The sequence below is a fragment of the Rhamphochromis sp. 'chilingali' genome, assembly GCF_963969265.1.
Source record: "Rhamphochromis sp. 'chilingali' genome assembly, chromosome: 4".
In the NCBI taxonomy this organism is placed as follows: domain Eukaryota; kingdom Metazoa; phylum Chordata; class Actinopteri; order Cichliformes; family Cichlidae; genus Rhamphochromis; species Rhamphochromis sp. 'chilingali'.
This window is the reverse complement of record NC_137948.1, coordinates 4,465,124-4,488,126: the sequence shown is the minus strand read 5'-3', so window position 1 is coordinate 4,488,126 and position 23,003 is coordinate 4,465,124. Positions and strand designations below refer to the sequence as shown.

The 23,003-nt window shown below is 39.7% G+C and overlaps 1 protein-coding gene across 4 annotated transcripts in view; it reads left to right on the top strand.

Moving 5' to 3' along the window:
* rptor (regulatory associated protein of MTOR, complex 1) overlaps window positions 1-23,003 on the top strand; it is a 215,254-nt gene that overhangs the window by 28,492 nt on the left and 163,759 nt on the right. For all 4 annotated transcript variants that reach the window (XM_080879217.1, XM_080879214.1, XM_080879215.1 and 1 more), the window contains exon 4: window positions 2,283-2,365. In XM_080879217.1, coding sequence (XP_080735343.1) covers window positions 2,283-2,365 — 83 coding nt within the window. The remainder of the gene's footprint in view (window positions 1-2,282; window positions 2,366-23,003) is intronic.

Below are 23,003 nucleotides of genomic sequence, written 5' to 3'. Positions count from 1 at the left end.
AATATTTACGACATATCAATATAATATATTGGCTAGTAGTTATTTTTCTGTGTTGGTCCTGTACTAGCTGGACAAGATACTATGCGAAGAACACACTTCGTGAATTGTTATTTCATACAGTTACATACAGTTATTTCTGTATTGTGTCATGTTGCCATTTAGTGGTGTTGTTGCTATCATTGCTGTACACGCAGTGATCAAAGGGATCGAAAAACTGCTTTATTGGGCTGAAACACAGACTTCTTCCTTTTTTGGGTGAAAAATAATTTTGGTTCAAAGAGCAAGGCGGTGTTATGGTGTTCAGCACTACTGAGCACCGTGACTTTTACATGACACTAAAACTTGAACTTTCACTTCAGGGATATTCTCAAGCTTTCCCGTGGGAGCTAAATTCATAAGGTCTCTGTCACACAGGGATGAAGCAGTCTGCCCTCACCGGAACCACATAATGTGACATAGAACAAAAACACAACCGTCTCCATTGAATGGGAACCTCAAAAAACATTGTTTTGCTCCCCTGGGATTGACTGACTGTTAGGAGTCAGGCAAGCACATTAAAGTGGAAACACAGCTCTTAAAGTTTCTGAAAGTTTTTCAGTGGCTTCTGAGGACACTGTCGCTCTATAGACCTGCCACTCGGCTTGTGAGAAGCCATTTGGGTGTATGAAGTGTTAAAGGCTGGGATGACGTCCTAAAATGCACCGTAGTGTTCATCTCTCATGGATGTTTGAGCCACACGCAGATTGGGAGGAGGGGAACAAAACAAAAACCTCACATCTGCTTTTTGTTTCACTGGTGTGTGTGTGCGGTTTTGTGGAAACTGCCTTTCACTTTGCACCATAGCAGGAAATTGTGATGCCAGTGTAAGATAAGATAAGATAAGATAAGATAGAACTTTATTAATCCCTCGGGTGGGTTCCTCTGGGAAATTCGATTTCCAAAAAAACACAGCACCGACAGAAGTTACAGAGTTATACACACACACATATATATAAATACAGAGACAATATAAATAAAATATACGAAGGGGATAAATAGAATAAATAGGAATAGGAATAAAAATAAAAATAAAAATAAAAATACAAGTGAATGTAGTATAAACAGAAGCGTTATGTTGCAAGATGCATGTTCATCAAGTTCAGAGACAATATTACTGAGCATTCACCGAGTAGACACAGATGGGATTGAACCGGAGATGAGAGAGCAAGGCCTTGTGACCATAGAGCACGTAATAGCTGGTTAGTGAAGAGCTGAGCGTTTATGATGTCGCCCTGTTAGTGCTTTAAAACCAGATGTGACAAGCGAACAGTGGTTCTGGACGAGAATCTGGGGACGATGTGCGCTAATGCGGCACAAACTTGTCCATCTCTAAGTAGCCACATGCTAAAACACACCATGTTTTCTTTCCTTTCTTTCTTTTTTTTTTTTTTTGCTCTAATGGGACCACAAGTTACAAAATGAAGTTTATGTTCTATTAAATAATGTTTAAAAGTAGTGACTGAGACCATAAAGTCTTAATGGAAGTATTCAAATAAGTGCAGGGGTCTTTTCCCCTTAGACTTTAATACAGTTTATCTTTGTTTTTAAACCAGAGGAGTTGCCCCTGTTAGCATGTTGCTAATATTTTAAGTCATTAAAGGCACATTCAAAGTGCAAACATTGAATGAAAAGGATTTTATGATCAATACATTTCAAATATTCAAATCTGAATAGTCAAATTCTTTCTTATTTTCGTGTCATTGCTAAACAAAATATTATATATGGTTTGTAAATGTATTATGTACATTAGACATAATGTAAAATAATGCGGCCGTTGTGGTGTGATCTAATGTGAATAGTCCTCATTGATCAGAACAGTAATGATTTCATTCTCTGCATATCACTATCCCCTGAAAACCCACTAATACATCTTTTTTTCCTCCCTGAGCAGAATTTGATCTGTCCTTTATCTATATTCTGCTTTTCTTCATGCCATATTGATTTACTCTCATCAATATTTCAACCTTAGCGGCTGCTGCTATTTTTCCATACCCCGCTTCAGATTTAATAAGAAATGTCCCTTTGATGCTGAAACGAACAACTTCAACAACTTCTTTGTACTCGTGGCGTGGCTGAATTCTTAATCACTAAACGTTAAAGCAGTAATTATATGGCTGGTTTGTTAGTTCTACATCGACTTGTGTGGTTTTCCTCAGTTATGGCTATTTTCTTTGCTGTGTGTGCGTCTGTATGTGTGTCTGTGTTAATTGCAGTGTGTTTACACTCTTGTGTTTGCTTCCCAGATCCTCTGTCGATGAGTCCACAGAAGGCCCTGGAGACCATCGGGGCCAACCTGCAGAAGCAGTATGAAAACTGGCAGCCCAGGGTGAGTCTTTAACCGATACTGTGACCAGAGACACAGACTCACACCACGTCTGTTCAGGACCGAGTTAGATAATGACTCAATCCTGTTAAAATAATATCATCAATGACTGATTTTTGGCATCCATTAAACCATTTGCACTTTTCTGTTCTTTGAACTGAACAATCACCTACCTTTCTATAAGCAGTAACCTCTCAGTAAACTCTTTGAATATTACACTGATGACTCCTCCACCACCTCCTGGTACTCTGGTATTGATTTGACTGATCTTTGCTTAAAGCTCTGGGAACTTAAACATCAGCTTGTTCATCATGAGTTTTTTTTAGAGGCTGTTTAAAGTTCTCTTTGACTCATTCAGTGTCTCAGAAAACTGAGTCTGGATTTTCTTCCTAAGAACTACAGTTGACATCATGCATATTTATTATTCCTACTTTTCTTAGATAGTTTTGTTTTTTTTAAATGTGTGTTAATTAAATTACACCAACCTTTAATAACTTGGACACTTTCTCACAACTACGTCAGCTTCCAGTTTTCTTCCAGTTTTACTCAAATAAGCTCAAAAGAAAGTGTTCAGACTTACTTTACTTTTTTTTTTAAATGCAAATAAAACCCAACTGAAAATGACTCGCAGTGTATCCCACTTGGTCTACAGCTTTCTCCATGCGTGTGTAGGGCTGTGATGTGTGTAGGCCTCCAAAATGTTAGTTCTTTTTCAAGTTGTTGCTAATAAATGTTTAACCATATTTACTTTTACTGAAATTTCTGTAAGCAAAAAAGGGAGAAATGGGAAATAACTCGGTCTATGTGTGCATCTCAGAGCTCTGAAAACAAATAAACAGCAGATGCCACACTGGGAGATTCCTGCCTGCAGAGTTAGCAGCATGATGAACTGCCACAGTTCTTGTAGTCTGCGGTAGGGCTGCTCGATTATGGCAAAAATGATAATCACGATTATTTTCACTGAAATTGAGATCACGATTATTTGACGATATTTATTTAACCCTTTAAGACCTACTATAGAACCAAGTCCACCAGAGCTTATATTATTTTTATTTATTTTTTTTACATGCTGTAGTGCCATTTGTGGGAGCATTTCAAGTTGCTATACATCAATACAACTGTTATAGCCCATATTTTAATAATATGTCTGCATTAAGTGCATAGTAAGTACATAAATTGCAAAAAAGTGCAATAAACTACAAAAAAAATAGAAAATCGCTTTTGTTTTGTTTACATATATTTCTACTTGGGGAAATTTAAGAGGCTTATCCCTCAAAACTTTAAATACAATAAAGTTGCAAAAAATAGTTTCCCACCACAGGAAATTTATTTTGAGTGTCTTCATAGTTTTATTTTGGAGATACAGCAATTTTTATATACTGCAGGAAAAACAAAAAACAATCCTATGATGCAAATTTGCAAAGAAAACAGCAGGTGCATCATTTCACTGTGGGAAGTGTTACGAACAGCTGATAGGAACGGCAAAGCGTGTTTCTGGAATATTATTATGTTTTTGTTCCTGCAAGCGCTTTTTATGCAATTTTTGCAAAGCTATATGTGGAACGAAACCGTGACCGAGGACAAGCTGATGGCATCAGATGTAAGTACAACTCCTCCGGTTTCATATGCAAAACAAATTATTGCGCTAGCTTACACTGTTCAGGTTCTACAGGGATTTAAAAATAGTTACGCAAAACGGAGCGTGCTGCTCTGACCGGCTTTAAAGGGTTAACAATGACTTTAAAAAATAATATAAAATAGTGTGCAACACCACTGAAGTTTTTTTTACCTCTCTTTTCAGCCAACGGCAGTCACTCTCCTCTCCAAATAACTTCTGCTTAGCTTTCCGAGCTTCCCTCAGGTCCTCTTAATCAGCGGTCTCCAACCTTTTTTGCGCCACGGACGGTTTATGCCCGACAATATTTTCACGGACCGGCCTTTAAGGTGTCGCGGATAAATGAGGGAGGGGCTAATAATCGGCTCAGTCATTTTTAATGATCGTTGAAAGCCCAGATCGTAATCGTGATTAAAATTCGATTAATTGAGCAGCCCTAGTCTGCGGTGATGCAATAGCTGCAGTAAAGAGTTATAGCAGATCAACTCGTAATTATGAGACCGATTGGCCCTTTAGTGGAAAACTGTCCATCTTTGGTCTCTGGCTAATGGATGGGATGGGCCGGTTTAATTTTTAGACTTGTATCTAAGAGGTCACCACTGTCTGCCCAGCTGTGGGGTTACTCTGTGTCCTGCAGACAGTACTGAAAAGTATTAAAACTGATGGTCTGAACTAGAGCAGGGCGATATGGCCAAAAATATTTATCACGATATATATTTGAAAATTTGCGATAACGATATAACTGACGATATAATTGATGCGAGACAAAATACAACTCCACAACATTACTAGCGCAAAAAGACAACCTTCCATTTATTTTCACTTAAACAAGAAGCTGGTTTTTATGTACATTAAAGCTTTATAAAAATGCAACAGTGCAAATGCAAATTCCTTGCTGAAAGTTTAACCAAAAGGCATTTCCAGTAGAAATGGGCTGACATATCCTGAGCATAACCATGTATAATATTCACTGAAGTTAAAAAGAGGTGCTTTGCAACATTAAACTGCAGTGCGCAGTACGTATTTTTCGGACCATAAGGTGCACGGGATTATAAGGCACATTAAGCGAAACAAAGCAGTCAGGAAATCAAACTTTATTCAACTCATTCTTCTTGCTTCCTCCACTTCTGTACCATTGATTCATTAATGTTGAATTCTGCTCTATTCCCATGTTGTTGCAGTATATTAATGACTAACCTCGTATTGTGGATGGATTATCTCAGTTGTTCTCCTGACTGAAGTTTGGTCCGTTTACAGCATCCTGCCATGTGATTGCATTTGTCTCTAACCATGAGGAACCTTAACGTTAACTTTTATAAGTGGAAAAGTGTTAGTGTTCGTCCTCCAGCTTCACTGTTTATGTTATGCTAACATAGCTGTGTCGCTAGCGATCACTTAGCACATCATTATATACCAGCTAGCCCAACTTCAGTAACCCTACAAACGTCACTGCTGTTTAGTTTCCTGTCTTCATTTATGTTGGAAGTGATAGCAGAGCTGTACGTTTGATTTTTTTCAGAAATCTCTCAGTCAGAACATGTTATATCATGCTTAGGTAACTAGCGAAACTAGTGAGCTAACTTCCGCTAGCTTCCTGCTAACTTCTAACTCCGTTAAATGTAATACATTTTGTTTTCATGGATGCCTGGAAGTTAAACTTCATAGTTACACCTGGTAAAGCAGCAATGCTGATCGTTTTATTAAAGATGAAAGAATTGAGACAGTTTTTAACTCTCAGTGATGCTGCAGTGTTCGTTTGACCTGAAGAGGGGGGTTTAGGACCCAGATTACTCCCAGATTTAAGAGCATCTTAGTTCGACAAATACGACAATAACGACGGCCGTTTGCATGTTCTGCAAAAAAATGTGCTTTGTCGTGTAACTGATGGACAAACGCCAAACCAGTTCCACATCACGGAAGTTGCACCATTTTTACAACCCAATTCTGGTTCATCTGTTTCACTCAACAATCAGCCATGTGCGTATGAAAACAAAGGCACTGCGCATGCGCGTTTTACTCATATTCTATCGCGATATTTCATTTTCCTATCGTTGCCTAACATTATACCGGTATTACCGTGAACGGTATAATATGGCCCAGCCCTAGTCTGAACTTCCCCGCTAGCCAAACTCTGTTTTGTCATCATTTCTAAATTAGGCAACTTTCCCAGATTTTCATATTGGAGAAATATGGACAAGATACAGCTGTAATAATCCAGTATCAATCAACCAAGCAATCAGCCAGTAGAGAACGCATATTAAGATATTATATGAGTTTATTTTAGAAAACATACATTTTCCAGCTCCTTTATACTTCTTATATGCAGTATGCCAACAAAACGCCCACATGCTCTTGACAGTAATTCATACTTAAAAAAAAAAAACAAAATAGATGCATTATGTGTTTTTGTACACTCAGCTGTTCTAAGTTTATATGTGTGTATACATTTATTCGTTCATGCCAGCAGCAGCTGTTGTCCTTTTCCCAGAGCCCCCTTGGTGCTTTTGTCTTCCTCCAAAAATTGGGAAGTCATTGGAGCACATGACACTCCTCCAAAGTAAAAGTCTCCCAAAGAAGAATTTTTATTTTCTAAGGAGTAAAAGAGATGGAGTATAAGTGTAAAGAAACTTTCTCTGTTTGGACATAAAAAGCAAAGAAGCAACAAAGCAGTGCTCACCATGACAGCAGGAAATCTCATCTTAGTGACTGACTGCGCTTCCAGTGTTTAGACAATGATCTGCCATTCACTGACATGGATCACCGTAATGGTGCAAGCCGCAGCATTTGTAGGAGTTTGATCTAACAGATTTTATTTCAGCTTTTTACAAACATAAAGATCCACGCTGACTAAATCACAAAAGGCTTTTCCCCCCCCCCCTTCAGGATGAAATCTAATCCCCCGGCCAATATTTCTAATAAATGCTGCTGATATGTGCAGATATTGGATTATGGCTGACAAATTGGCACCATTGCTTTTGTTGGTGAATTAGCTGAAAGAAGTCTCTGACAGACACGCTCACTTTACCTGCTAAAGCCAGCGAAGCTAATACAGCAGTCTGTCATGAAAGAAGCAATAAATCCTGCTTTCAAGAAGGTTATAATGTTCAGCTCGTTGAGCAGGAAGATGCATCTGTTGTTGAACGCGTAAACCGCTCAGTGTTTCTCTGTCCAAAGTAACCTGTTATGAAAATATGAAATATGATTGCATATTTTTGAGTATAAATTAAATATTTCAGAAAACACAAACAATGCGATGTTCTTTTCTCAGTGTACACTTCATGGATCTTTACGTATCTAGCTATTAAATGCTCGATGCAAGTCTTCCTGTGGAAGACCATAGCAGCGGGGTTAGTGAAAGTTTTTGGTACCTTAAGCTGTCTTGTTTGCAGTCTGCTTGTGGTGCTTTTGGCCAGGCTGTGGTTGAATGCAGGTACATGGCTTGTGTGGAGAAGTCAGTTCAATTCAATTTTATTTATATAGCACTAAATTACAACAACAGTCGGCTCAAAACGCTTTAAATTGTAAGGTAGACCCTACAATAATACATACAGAGAAAAAAATCCAACAATCACATGACCACCTATGAGCAAGCACTTTGTCGACAGCGGGAAGGAAAAACTCCCTTTTAACAGGAAGAAATCTCCAGCAGAACCAGGCAGAACCAGGCTTAGGGAGGGGCGGGGCCATCTGCTGCGACCGGTTGGTGTGAGAACTAAAGAGGGACTGCATTTGCCAACATTCAACTGTAAACTACAAACAAGCTTTTGATTATCTGTTTAGAAACCACAGATATCCACTGTTGTTTGTTTAATTTAAGACTAAAAAAAAATTAAATGAATGAGAGGTAAAACTTGAGGGGGGAGGGACAAATAAGTAAATACTTCTGCCTACTCCTTTTCAAACAAATAATGGAATGATATTTTGTAATGATTGTGAAGGCACATGTTTTAAATGTTTGAAATAAAAATGAACTGAACTGACAAGCTCTGAAATACTGTCAATTATCTCTAGAGACAAAGTTATCTGATCAGAGTTTAAGTTCAGCTCACCCTGTCATCTGTTTAGATCTTTCCCCCCAAAGGTTTTTTGCAACATTGGTAATATCTGGTGTATAAACTGTAGGAAACTGGGCAATTCTGAAGAGGTTGGACACTTGTAGTGATTATATGCTGCTGATGTGTGGCATCATTTCGAGAAGCTGTCCAGGAACTAAAATCACAATGTTGTTGCAGCTGGTTTTATTTTCATTTTATTATTTAGGGGGGGATTAACTTCCCATGCATGGTAGTTTAGTGTTAGTTGTTTTTTACTCTCCAATATATATATATATATATTTTTTTACCCTCTGTTCTTCTTCCTGAAAGACAGGCATCCTCTGGAGAATGACTCCAAAAAATAAGCAAACACTTGAAATTTGATCTGAGTGCTTGAGCTGAGTTTCTTTTGGTTTTATTGGGTTTGAATTTGATTTCAAACCACCTGCAAATATGTTTTAATCTGCTCATATAGTTTTGGATTTGATCATGGCCTTTTTTTTGTTTTCTGTTGAGACGTGGTAGCAGAATGTGAACATGGTCTCTGAGGTTTTGAACAAGATGGATTTTTTTTCTTCTCTTTTTAGTTTCTCTTTTTGCTCAGGTGGAGATGCCACGCTCACAAAAAACCAAGATAAAAAAATGAGCCAGTAAAACAATTTTGGTGCTATAGTATCTACAGAGGATCGAAATTCAATTCATCCTGTTGTCATGTTGCTAAAACCCTACATACCCGCCAAAAAGCATCACGAGGCTTTAGAAATAAAAATACAACAGTGTGTGGCTGTTTGGTAAGAGAGTTCAGAAGTAACACGTGTGGTAAGAGGAGGGTGGAGGAAGAAACGTCCCCAGAGACTGCAGCTGAAGGAATGTAGGCTCGGGCTTGGTTGACCTGAGAGGTCAGCAGCAAATGGTGGTAGGAGTGCAGGAGGAGGTGTGGGAGGGTGAGAAAGCGGTTCCTTTTTCCAGCCGGAGGATTCACAGCTCTGCAGCTCCACACTGGAGTGCAGCTTTCGCCAACACACCTTACATAAAGCGTTGACAAAGCAGTCAATTAAACTGCAGTTATTACCTGCGTTGTGACAGCACTGACAAATTGTGTAATAACTTCATTTCGGATGAAACGAGATGGGGAATATTAGACCAAATGAGAAGCCATTTTTTCCCTCACCCCCCTAGCCCTCCATCCCCGTCATGTTGATATGTAAGAGCAGCATTCGCAACAGTTGAGCTGCCCAGGGAGTTTAGCTGTGCCAACCTGCTGTCACGAATCTGTTTCTCTATTTGCTTCTGTACTCTTAAATTAACCCTCATGGACACAAAACGTACAGAGAAAGGCAAACTCTGTCCTGGCTGCTGCCCACTCACTTTCTCTACCAACTCAACCTCCTCTCTCTTCCCTTAACATCTCTCTCTCTCTCTGACCTTTTGTTTTCCACTCCACCTCAAATCAAGATTCTCCCGTGTCCATCCTTATTGTTGTCGTCTTGTTTTTACCATTCTTCTTCGCCTGTGGAGGTTTTTTTTTTTTATTATTCATTTGAGTTTTTCTTTCTTTTTTTGTGCTGTCTGCTTTCCTTGCACTACAATGAAGAAAAGACATCCTTTCTGCTTGTTGATGGGTTTTGCATAGTAGGATGCAGATTATCTGGCAGCCTCTGCAGGAATTTTGAATAGTTCAGTTAAGTGAAAGGTGCTTTTTGGCGGCAGTTGTATAGTTTTTGTACCTATTAGAAATCCCCCCCCCCCCCCTTTTATAAATTAGGGCTGAACATCACAGTAACAAAGTGGCAATGCTTTGTTGCAGTGTATGAGGCAGAGCATGCACTGGTCAGCAATTGGGGAAATCGGCACAACTAACACCTGTTCTGATTTTGTTTTTTTTAACATAACATGGGACTACTTGCTGTATAATCTCTCTCTTCCACAGCATGTCTTTCATCCTGTCTTCCTTCTCTCACCCCAGCCGGTCTCAGCAGATGGCCCCGCCCCTCCCTGAGCCTGGTTCTGCTGCAGGTTTCTTCCTGTTAAAAGGGAGTTTTTCCTTCCCACTGTCGCCAAAGTGCTTGCTCATAGGTGGTCATGTGATTGTTGGATTTTTTTTCTCTGTATGTATTATTGTAGGGTCTACCTTACAATTTAAAGCGCCTTGAGGCGACTGTTGTTGTGATTTCGCGCCGTATAAATAAAATTGAATTGAATAATTTATTCATATTGAATATTTGTAGACAGACAAATTGCTCCCCTGACTAAGAACAGCTTTGCACCACCATCAACCAGAATCTGCACAACCTGATGGTTCCACTGTTGCCTCACAGCAAGAAGGTCCTGGTTTCGAATCCCCCATCTGGCCAGGGCGTTCCTGTGTTGCCTTTGTTCTCCCGGTGTCTGCATGGGTTCTCTCCACGTACTTCTGCTTCAACAGTCCAAAGACTGTTTGTGGGTTTAGTTTAATTGGTGATCCTTCATTGGCTGTAGGTATAAATGGTTATGTCTCTCGGTATTGGCCCTGCCAGGTTGGCAAACTGTCCAGAGTGTACCCCGCCTTCTCGCTCTATAGCACCTGGGATAGGCTTCAGATAAATGGAATATTTTTTAAAATTTTCCTTCACTTGCAAACTCTCAGCCCTCTTTTTTTTTGTTTTTGATAATTCTTCACTTTGCTTTTGCACAGTGCTGCCACCACCACAAGTTTGTCAGCCATCTTTGTTGAGCACCATCTTTTTCTTTTCTTTTTTTCTTTCTCTGCTGTCTGTGCTTCTATTGACTGTGGCTTTATTTTGTTATCTTACAGAGCTCAGACTGGATTCAACCAAGGACTCCTTTTGTTTCATAGACATGGCATCAAGAAAGTAGAAGTTATGTGATACCTTAGTTTTCGGTTTCTCTTTGAGTTTTCTCTCTGTTTGCCTCGTCTGCTCTGCTATTCCCTTTCAAGCCTCACTTGTTCACTTTCATTTTCTCTGTGCACGTTACTGTTTTTTCTCTCCCTGTCCTCTCTGTTATTTGTCTGGGAATCTAGTTTGAAACTCCCCCCTCTTGACTTGCTGGTTGTTTGTTATCTTGATGAAAAGCGATGTGCTTGTCTTGTCCAATGGGCTTCTCAAAGCCAGCACATTGTTTCTAAATTGCTGAACATGTTGCTGCTGCTAAACAGGTTCGGTATTTTTATCTAACTGCATGGTGTCCTCTCATGCTACCCACTCTTTAGTTTGCTCTCCTTCCGGGCTACAGCTTGTGAACCCCTGCCGTCCACTCGGCTACCCCTCTCTTGCATAATGTATCACTGAGCTGAACCTCAAAGACTTTACTTTGATTAGATTTGCAGTCTCTTCTTATCACCCTGGAAACGCCAAGCTACACAGCAGAGGACGAGCACAAGTGAAGGGTTTCTGTGTAGCTGCTAATGATGCAACACACTTTGCAGGCTTTGCTTATGCTACATTCTTATGTTGTATTTTTAAAAGGCCATTACGGTTTCCTTTAGTAATGACATAGTGATCATGAGCCAGTGGGTCACCTGTTGTGCCACCTGTTTTTATATTTTACATAAGTAATGCTAATGCTACGATTGGCTACGTGTTATTTCTGTCATAGCAGAGCAACAGCAAATGTTCTTTTGTGTTCAGGAAAATTATTTTTATCCAATCGTCACAGGAAATTTTGCCACATTGCCAGAAAATAAAAATTTAGTTCCACTTTTTCAGTGTGAGGATTTTAGTTTGTCACGGAGGATACTACTCAGTCAAAAAGTTGTGTAATATTTTAGGGAACTTTCAGAAATGTGATAGACGACCTTAAGGATGGCTTTGCGTTTAGAGTTAATGAAAGATTGAGTGGAGTTAAAGGATCGAGCATTTTTAGAATTTGGTTCCTTAAAGGTGTGTTGAAGCGGTCTTAAACCCCCCCCCAATAAAAACCCCCAGACTTGAGCCTGATTTATAATCCTGTATTGATATGCAGAGAAGTTTTCACCCTGTGCCACTGTGCCAATAAAATCTGCCTTTCTTAGACTGCATTCCAGTTGAAGCCATAACGTGTACAGGGCTCGCAAAATTTCAAAATCACTGGTAGCCCTTCAGGCAGGCACTCTTCAGTTTTTGGTAGCCCAAAATAAATTTAAGTAGCCCGAATTTAAAAAAAAAAAAAAAAAGAAGACAGTTTTTTGATTGATGTTTTGTTTCCTTTTCAATATTATACATTAAAGTATAATATTGTAAAGGAAACACAACATCAATCTAAGAATATTTAAAACACAAATTACAACAACAAATTACAATCATCAACTCAAATATTTGGTTCTAATTGAACAGAAATTTCTATGAACTTGCAAGAACTGTGTAGAACATCAATCGGTGTTCAGTAAGAGGCAAGTGGAACCAAGATCTAGGACATTTGCGTTTTGAAGTTTGCAAAGACTGCTAAATCTTGCCAATGGTAGTTCACTCTTTGCAACATAGTACGCTGTTCTAAACAGCCTTTTCAGGACTTCTTGTTATGCTTGGTTTATTTTTAGTATGTTTTTTGCAATCGGTGTTTGTTCTGGGAAAGATAGTGCAGACTGGGCAATAATGCATTTCTCATGGGTTCTGATGAGGTCTTTCTTAAAATGACTGGTCCCAGTAACAAAGGCGCTTGTCGACTCAGAAATCGAGGGAAACTCACAACACACCCGGCAGAGCATTATGTTATTTAGCTCGTCATATTCCAGCCACATAAATTCTTTTGTCCATGAAGTGGATCGTGAAAGCACAAAACAAGCGCAAATTCAAACGCGATTTCCATGTCTCACATATTGACAGTGGCTCATCAATGCCGATGACATAATTGCTCAGCTACATTTGCGAAAGAATGCAAAAGCATTGACATATCTTTCCTTCCTATGATAGCCTGACGGGCAGGGCTGAGATGGATTTTGGTAGCCCGACTCGAAAAGTCGCTAGCCCCGGGACGTCGGGCTAGCGATTTTGCGAGCCCTGGTGTAACCAAACATGCCTTTTATGAGAAACGTGGCCTATTTTATGCTTAAACGGGAGCAGCAAGTTTCTAAAAAGACTATGAATATGAGTTTTATACTATAACAAACGTAAATGAGCTGCTATTAGAAGAAAGCACCGAAAATAAAACGGGGATATTTTGCGCACACATGAATAAAAGGTGTTTCGTGAAATCTTAGTTGCCTTTTGGCTTAAAGACAAAAAGGTTACAAAACCACTAGTGCATACACTCGCCCTCACTCAAGGCCACTCCTCCCTGAGCCTGGTTCTGCTGGAGGTTTCTTCCTGTCAAACAGGAGTATTTTCTTCCCACTGTCGCCAACGTGCTTGCTCATTAGGGGGTCATATGATTGTTGGGGTTTTCTTACACTGTGAATGTGCAGTCTGAACAGCATTTTATTTGTTAAATTAAGCTCAAGACAGTTAGGTAGTAACTGAATCTATCGAACAACAAAGGGGACAAAGATGACACATTAACAGCTGTGTTTTTGTCTCCCTTGGAAGGAAGCTGACTTTTCACATTCAATAACAGAAACTGAACCACAGACATGTTCAGCTGCTGAGGGAATTTCCAGAAGTGACATGCCCATGTGACTTTAGGCAATCACCGTTTGCTAGAGTTTGTGGAAGTGGCATCATCGGCTCAACACTGAGTACGAATCCATAATTATAGTTTTCCAGCCAAACAACCAGTGAAAAGTGATATATTCTCTGAGGCGTGTGTGCCGCACCCATCGTTGTGTTCAGTGTTTGCCTCTGCTTGGTGTTTGGGGAACTGTTCATTTTTATCATTCTTGCACGGCTTAGGTTGTATCATGTGGAGAAAAAATAAAGCAAGGGCAAAAAAAGAAAAACGACACAAATCACGTGAGGATGTCGCTGTATATGGACTTGCTTGGCCAGCAGTAGGGAGATGTGGTTTGTTCACTGTGTGCTGACAGCGTATTTAAGCACAGCATACGACTGGGTGTCTCAGTTAATTGGTAAAAATTCCCATTTTTAAAAACAAAGAAAAGCACCACTCTGGTTTTTGAATTAAAAAAATAAAAAATAAATCACGGCTGTTTGAGGAAAAGTTAATTCAACCTTTTATTGGCTTTGCTGGTTATAGAGCTTCAGTACTTGCTCTTGAAGCTTTCTTTTTCTAATTCAGTAACCAACACCGTTCTTACGCTACATTATTCCCTTTGAAGTCTATATCTTCATATATAAAGCACCTCGAGGCCATTGTTGTGATTTGGTTATATAAATTGAATTGAACTAAATTGAATTTCACATCAGTTGAAACCCATCTGAGTTCTCCTGATGACTAGCATGTATGGGAAGCTGTACAGGGAATAGCGGTAGGCAGAAACATTCCCAATTACCTCTCTTTGACTTCCCTCGTGCACTCAGTCCTGCCGGAGCCGGCCAGAGAAAACCATTAGCCTCTTGGAAGAAATATGAACATCTACCATCTGGACAGCGTGCTTATGAGGAAGGCGACAGTTTGGATACAGCACTCCTCTTGTGTTAATGGTTAGGAGGAGGTTAACTCTAGATAATGCAGAAGGGTTGTTTTGGTTGTCAGCTAAGCTTATAGGTTGGACACGAAATGGGATGTGGGGTGTTTTGGGGTTGTTGTTTTTTGGGTGAGTGAAGCATTTCAGTTTCATTGATTGCTCCTTCCTGGAAAACAAGTAAATTTATCATTCCTTTTAAAGTAGTATGTGCTGCTCCTAAGTGTTTTTCAGAAGCGAAGGTGCTCTATCTTACTCTATCTTATCTACATTAAAAGGAAGGAGGCAAAGTGAGAGCAGAGATGTTTAATGCACAGATCTCCAAAGATGAGACATCTGAAGGCCGGGTATTTTGCTATATTTATGGTCAGATTTGACGCTAAAGTGTTAGTAACCATTGATGTATTGATGTGTGCATGTGTCCCAATTGCATCACCACATCCACATGTACCTACCGCCTGTTGTTGCGCGATTGGTCTTGAGAATCGAGACAGCGAACAGAGTGCAGTATATATTTGTAATTGTGTATCACATATAAACTGGAGAAATGAATATTCTGCAGATGGATGATGAATTAAGGGGGGAAAAGCTGCTTTAATAAGTTCTTGGAAGATTGAAATACCACTTGTGATCAAACAGTTCTGAGAAGCTGGATCCACAAGAATAGTTTCAGTGGGTTCTGTTCTGACTGCCTGCTCTGTATATTCTACAGTTTCAGTGTGAACCTCAAACTTTTGTTTCAAGTTGTCCTGAATTTCATGTGGAAGGAGCTCATTGCTGGTGTTAGGAGACGGGTCTCCTGCTATAACTGGGCAGGTTTAAGTTGAAGAGTCCACAGTATCCAAGCCCAACGACAGCACATCAGATGAGGCACAAAATCTAGAGCATCCTTGTCATATACCGGTGTGTATATATATTTTTTTAATTCATGGGGGTTGTGGACTGTGAATTCAACCCCCACGTTCACACTGTCAAAATGGACTTCTGCTTTAACCTGTGACTGTTGTGCGTGCCACGCCGTGCTGTCTCAGAGCCCATTGAAAACAGGTTTTTCTTTTTTGGCTACACCAACATGCTTCAACACCTGGACCTGGTGTGATTTCACTCGCTGCAATACTGTCAACTTCCCAAAAATGAAGAAAAAATCAAATAGAAGGGTTTGTGTTTTGACACACTGGAGGAGATCGAGTGCCCATCGTGGAGGCAAAATGGGAATTCCACTGAATTTTAAACCAAGACAGGTTTCAGATTTTTACGAGCCCCTTCTCATCACACCTCATGTTCATAGTGGAGTATCTTTTATAAATGGTATAATTCTTAAATTATAGTTCCATTTACAAAAGTATAATTCTCTGTTTGGGCATGTTACTATTATAAGAATTATTAGGATCATTATTAAATCCTTTACTCAGACATGGTTGATCTGTGTATAAAGGTGTAGATAGCATGAAATCAAGCAGTTGAATAATACAATAAAGAATGCATGTTCTCCTGTAATTAAAGATGTATATAAATATGGTTAAATTAAAATATTCTGGCCAAGTGAAAGTATGTAGCTGTAGATTTTTTTTTTTTTTTTTTTTTTAAAAAGTCATTTCATGTGATAGTCTGCATCCTACCTGCAAAAACCTGCTATCACAGACAGGACTGAATTCAGTGGGAAGCTGCACTGGTGTCCCAGTCAGCAGTCAAGAATGGATGCTGCTGTCTCCACAGTGAGTCACCTCTTCGTGTTTGCACTCATTGAGCTTGAGTGTGTGCAGATACTAATGATGAGTGTGTGACTGTTATTATTACATCCTGATTGCATAAATGTGTATGACCTTTGTGTGTGTGTGTGTGTGTGTGTGTGTGTGTGTGTGTGTGTGTGTGTGTGTGTTTGTGCTGACATTATCCATTTAGAGAGGATGCAGAGCAGGAGGGGACAACACAGGAGTCCAGGATGTGACTCAGTGGACAGAGATAAAGGATACAGCTCCCTTCATTCATATTTTTTTTAAGCAGTATGTAAAATGTGCTGCTGTGACGGCATGTGCATGCCAGTCCTACAGCCTGCCAGCTGAACAGAGTGCAGGCACCGGTTCATGGGTGTGCTCAAGGACAATGGTACAAATTGTGGGCAGATCCAATCAGCGTAGTACTTCTTGAATTCCTACTTTAGTGAAGCACAGCAATGGCAAAACCCAGTCGTCCCTGAAGACATTTTTGTGGCTTTGCAAGTCATTTGAGTCACTTCGGTTCCTCACACTCTTCTTTTCCTTCTCACCGATGATCCAGAGCCCGTGTCTATGTTTCTGTTCTTTATTATTAACATAGCCCTACTCAGCCAGCCGTAGCTGCAATATTAAATTCAAAAGCCCTTTTGTTCTTCAAGTGGCTCTCAAAATTGTCCCTAGAGGAAAAGCGTTTCACATGAAGTGCTTTTGGTCAAACAGTTAACTTGCAGTATTCCTTCCTGGACTTAAAGATGGTCAGCATGGTTAAAAAGCATCAGTAAACAGATTTTACCCATTTGATCATTGTGATTAATAACTATGTTAAGATAATCATATTTCACTGTGAAATGTTAAAATCCATCCATTTGTTCTTTTTCTGATACTTGACTGGGTCCAGGTCATAGATGCCCAGACCTCTCCCTCCCCAGCCACCACCTCCTCCAGCTCTTCTAGTGTGTGTGTGTGTGTGTGGGGGGGGGTAGTGAGGCCTTCAAAAGCCAGCAGAGAGACATAATCTCTCCACCTCTCCCTGGGTCTGACCCTAGGCCTTGTCGTAGTTGAATGAAGTCCTAGTTCCCTAAACACCCCTCTGATGCTCCTCACCATATCTCCAAGGTTCAGCCTAGACAACCTTTGGATGAAGTTCACTTTTGCAGCCTGCAAAATTACTCTTTTGGTTAAGTGCAGTTCATGGGTGGGAATTTAGACTGACCAGTAAATCCACAGGTTTGCCTTTGCTCTCTCTTTACCACAATACTCTACTGGCTTTTGTGGTAAGGATCAGCTATAATGCTGCACCAGTGGGTCTATTTTAGCTATTATGATGGAGCTGGGTAGGGGATTTTTGGCCAGTATTCGAGAATGTTTGGCAGTCAGGTCTGTCTCTGTCAGTAACCATCATCTGTCAAGTATCTGTGGCATGATCTTTGCATTCACTGCCCTGGAAAAAAATTGTCTATTTACATGACAATTACCTTAGTCTGCATTTTCCACCAAGCCTGTTGTTCCACATAGGAATGAATGCACGTGCAATGTTGCTGAAGATTTTCAGTCATGTTGTGAAGAGAGAGCCTCATGTTTAGTTGGAACATAGACGCATTTTTCAGATATCAAATCAAATCGCAGTCAAGTCCTCAAATGTGGGCTCTTCACTAATCACATAAATGTTTTATAGGTGTCAGACTTTCTAATATTACTGTTTTTACAGTACAAGCCACATTTACTGTTCTGTAACACCAACTCAGGAGCAAATTAAAAACCTTTCTCTGTTGACCTGCTTTGGGGTCCATGAGTCTTTTTTTGTCTGATCTGTGAAATCCCTTTAAAATGAATAAATAAGTGAATATTTTTGTGTCTTGACATCCAAAATCCAAACTGGAATTCCCACCACCTCCAAGGGTTAGTCACACGTAGCTGTCACAAATGACTGAAAATACAACTTGATGCTTCCAGCTGCTTTCCCTCGTTTATTTATGAGGAGGCTTTAAGACCCGGACCCCATAAGATTTGAAAATGTGAAATTTACATCTGGTGCACATCTGCTTCAGAAGCATTCTCATTTCTTCCTCTGGCGTAGATGACGGGCTGCCTCTCGGCTCGCAGCCCTGGGCTTTGTACTGGGGACCTCTCCACATAAATCCCATTGAATGCATGGTCTAGCTGGTTTGGACATTTGTGCTTTTACATACAGCTCTGCTGGTTAATGCCTAGAAACGTTCACTGACTGTGTGAAAACAGCTGTAGATTCAGAGCTTAACTATTTTGGTTGGAAGATCAAATGTGTAGTGTGTAGTGCGATGAGTTTTTTAAGCTCCAAATTAAATACTTGAAGGTTTGCAGCTCGCCAGGCTTACTGCAAGATGCACGTCTCTTGGTGACGTAATAGTTTAATGGTTGAAGATTTCAGGCCGTCTAACAGTTTCTGGCTCTGTCTCATGTATGCACCTCTGGAGATGAATGTCACCTTAAAGGTTTTCTTAGCCTTTCAATAAAGTTTTGCTTCCCTTTCAAGGATAGTAGCTCCTAAAGCCAGAATATTTTGTACAAAAAGCTGCCTTTTGCTGCAGCATTACAGTTTGCTACCATTGCCAGTAGAGCATATGTTGAGACTAATGTCCCTGATGAAGTTGCACCGGCATACAAAAGTTTGTGACACACGTGATTAATTATGAGAAGTTTCCATTGAGTGTGCTGCTTATATACAGCAATAAAAAGTCGCCAGTAATTTTCAGTTTTTTAACAACAGCTGAGTAAAAGTTGAGAAGCCGCTTCAGGCCAGACTAATGGATTGTAGGTAATGAGCTGTTTTTCAGTGAGCGTGATGTATATGTGGTGTTTTTATCATTGTAAACAACTGGGCAGTTAATGTGCGTGAAGCTTCTTTTCTCTTTTGATAGGTCTGAAAATTACCATACTGCTCAGTTTAATAATTATTTTTCCTAAAGTGGCTTCAATTAAAATGTGACTTCTTCTGATTATGCACTCAGCAGATTGTGATATCCGTCTTCATGCCCCTTCGCTCATTAGTGCAGAATAGAAAGGCGTTATGTCACATTAAGACATAGCTGTACTGAGACTACTCCATCAGCTGCTACCCAGAATCCTTCACTTTAAATCCTGTGCCGCTATTAGTCAACCCCACTATCCTTCTCAGTGACCCTGATTGTTTCTGAATAGCTGGACCTGCACCTCTTATTCTGCTCTAATTAGTGGAACAGCTGTCTGTATAAATAATTGGAGTCCCCTTCTACCCCTCAAGTCTTAAGCTAATGGTTTTCCTGTCCCTTCTTTTACCCTCTAATGGTTCACTTTCCTCCTGTGGTTTCCCTCTGTCTCAAGGCAGTGTGGGATATCTATATCAACGACCTGAGTAGCGATGGCCCTTTTAATGGGCTCATTTTATATCATCCTTTCTGCTTCACTGTCCATGTTAAATGAGACTGAAGTTAACCCCTGTTATTTAAAAAAAAAAAATAAAAATCCTGTTTCGTGGCAGATGACAACTGCTTGTTAGAGTGACCTGATGCAGAGGGGTAGTGTAGATTTTATTTCCTTTTCCATGTTGATATTCAAACACTCGTCAGGGAAATGTTGAAGTAAGTGACATGTCTGCTAGTGTAGTGCTGTTAGTCTTAAGTGTTTATGAGGGTGAAGATTGTTGATAACAGTGTTTTTTTGTTTTTTTTTTTAAATATTAATTTAAAATTAAAAAACAAAATGCAAATCTCCAAAAAAAAAAACCCAAAAACTTTTCTGGGGTTCTCTCTCGACTTTGTACTTTCTTAGTTTCGACTTTCTTAGTAAGGTAATAATGTATACTTTTATTATTATAATTTAGGGAAATTAGTCTGCATTTAACCCATTCGCTCAGTGAAGCAGTGGGCAGCCACCAATCCAGCACCTGGGGAGCAGTGTGTAGGGACGGTACCTTGCTCAGGGGTACCTCAGCATAGCTGTTCTGTGGATTCGAACCCCCGACCTCCCGATGATGGGGCGTAATAACCTTTAAGTTCATTGTGTTATTCATACCTGACTCGTCACTGGTGTTACTGAGTGAAGGTGACGTCATCATCATCACTGGTGTAGATGGGTTTTGAGGGCCAAGTTGTCGAGTGTAAACTTTGCTGCAGATTAATAAGACATATCCTAAAGTGATAAGCTGGTGCGTCTGTGTTGTGATGGACTGTCAGCTTTTATGTGTAACTGCCTAGATGTATCAGAAATGTCTGCTATGTATTAAAGTTTTACGGTGGACCCACCTCAGCAGCAGCAGCATCCAAGCTGGAACGTGAAGCCTCCTTTATCATGTAATTGTTAAAATGTTAGCGTATGATTTCAGTTTAACATAACTAGGTTAGAATATTTTAACATGCTGCAGATATTAACTTAAAATGTTTGTTCATTAATAATTTGGGCTGTGTAACAGACTGTGCACAGTTTAAGACCTAAACTGGGATTTTTTTCCCCACATGTCCTTTATCACCTGCAGGAAATGGGCTGCTTTGTTCACGTTTGCACTACTGAAAATACTCCCTGTGGTATGGATGGGAAGATTGCTTCCCTACACCGCACTCGGTACACAAGCACTGCATCCACACTCAAAACAAGCTTTTCTGGTTGAGTACACATGAAATAAGTAATAAATTCATTTTACATACTTGCAAAATGATCCCAGTAGGTATACTGACTTTGTAACTAGTTTTTTTTGACCAACGGGTCAACCTCACATTATTGGTTTTCTTGTATTCTGGATTTGAACACATTTTAAAGTCAGAGACAGAACTTTGAATTGCAAAGACTAGAATATGTAGCACTCTGCACATTTCTTTGCTAAAGAGGATAAAAAAGAAAAACCTCTGGGGATAAAATCTTGATATTTTGAATAGGCTCTGACTCACAGATCTTTTTTTTTCCCTGAATAAAACACAACAGTGAAAAGCTTATAATAATGTCTTGCATGGCCTTGATTCTCCAGACAGCCTGCAGTAGTTAATCTAAGCCTCTGCCTCTGGAGTCTCTCAAGTTATGCTTTTTGTGCCCGTTATGTTGAATGTGTATAGAATTATCACGCTGTATTACAGCTTGTCCTAACATGAGAGTAGGGCTGAACGATTATGGAAAATAATCTAATTGCGATTTTTTTGCCCCAAGATTGCGATGCGATATGCGATTATTTTTTAAGGTATTTGTCTTCTGTATTATTAAACAAAGACAAGCAATACATCATATAGTATGGCCAATACTATATTACATTAATTTTAAACTGTTCTTTCCTGGAAGACAGACCTCTGTTATGATGACATGAGGTGATGCATGAATTGATGACTGACATTTTTATTTAACTTCTTCAATCACAACAGTATATTTGAACATACACAATAGTTTATTTTTAGCTTACAAACATCTGAGCATAAAGTGCTGACAAGGAACCCTGGAGTAAACATTAAAATGAAAGTCAGTACAATGTGCAGATTGCAGAAATATACATAAAAAAAATCAGTGGCTTTACCACACTCAGTTTTTCGACATCTGTGAACTACTAGACAGTCATTCAATTAAAAAATAATATTAAATAAATAAAACTAATAAATAAAAAATACACACATCTTACTGATCTCTGCAGTCAGTAACATTACACATAAAGTGCAAACATAATAGCAATTGTATAAACACACACACAAACACGCCTTTAAAATTTAAAGGCGTGAAATTGGACGGTCTAGTTCTGATTAGCGTCACCGCTGTCTCGGTGGAGTTTAATAAACTCGGCCGTCTGCTTCTTGCTATCTAAAATATAACCAGACACTGGTGTAAATTCTCGACTGTCTCATACTTCTGTTTAATAAGTTTTCTGTTTGACGTTTAGTCAGCTGTGTGAAAACCAAGGAGGAACCCACCCGGGGGATTAATAAAGTTTTATTTTATCTAATCTAATAACTTTAATCTCAGCCAAACCGATTTACTCACGAACAAACAAAACACTGAAAAAAGCCCAACAATAACATTTTTAGGTTGTCTAAGTGACTTATATATTACGTTTAACCCGAGCAGCGAAACTCCGCGGTGATCTGAAAATGATGTGCCGGGAGTTGTGCCGTTCTCGGCCGCATCAGTAACCCTCGAGCTCCCGGCTAGCTGTCGAGCTGGTGGGTAGCAGACGCCTCTGAAAACGTCGAAGCACTTTTGCAAATATGGGATATCTTGATAAACCGAGCAGATATTTGATGTTTACACAACTACTTTCTCGCCTGAAAATATGTTAAAAGTTTATTTTGTGACCCAGAAAGATTAGTATGAGTAATTTTAAAACTTAGTAGCGGCCGCCATTGCTGGAAACTGGAGTTTGGCTGGGCCGCGCTATGAATTCTGGGATATGGTAGTAATTTGGACAGCCTTATAATCGCAGTATAATCGCAGCCTTTGCGGTTAGAAAATTGCACTTGATCATGTCGCGATATTATCGCAAATGCGATATATCGTTCAGCCCTACATGAGAGTCAGGAAAATCCTCCATAAACCATAAAGCTCAGCCATGCGGAGTTGGACAGGGTTTCTTTATTCTTCCCTGTCCCCTGGCATCATTAAAAAGGAGGAAGAGCCTTTCCTGGATTAAAGGGGCTTGTAGTGTGCCACAGACTGTGGACAGTTGATCATTATACATCTCTTCTGCCCTCCACTACACCACTTTCTCTTTCCCTCCTTCCATTTTAGGCTATTTTAGGCTCTATCAACACAAAAGTTCTTAGCTCCCTGCTCCTGTCATTTCTTTCCTTACCTATTC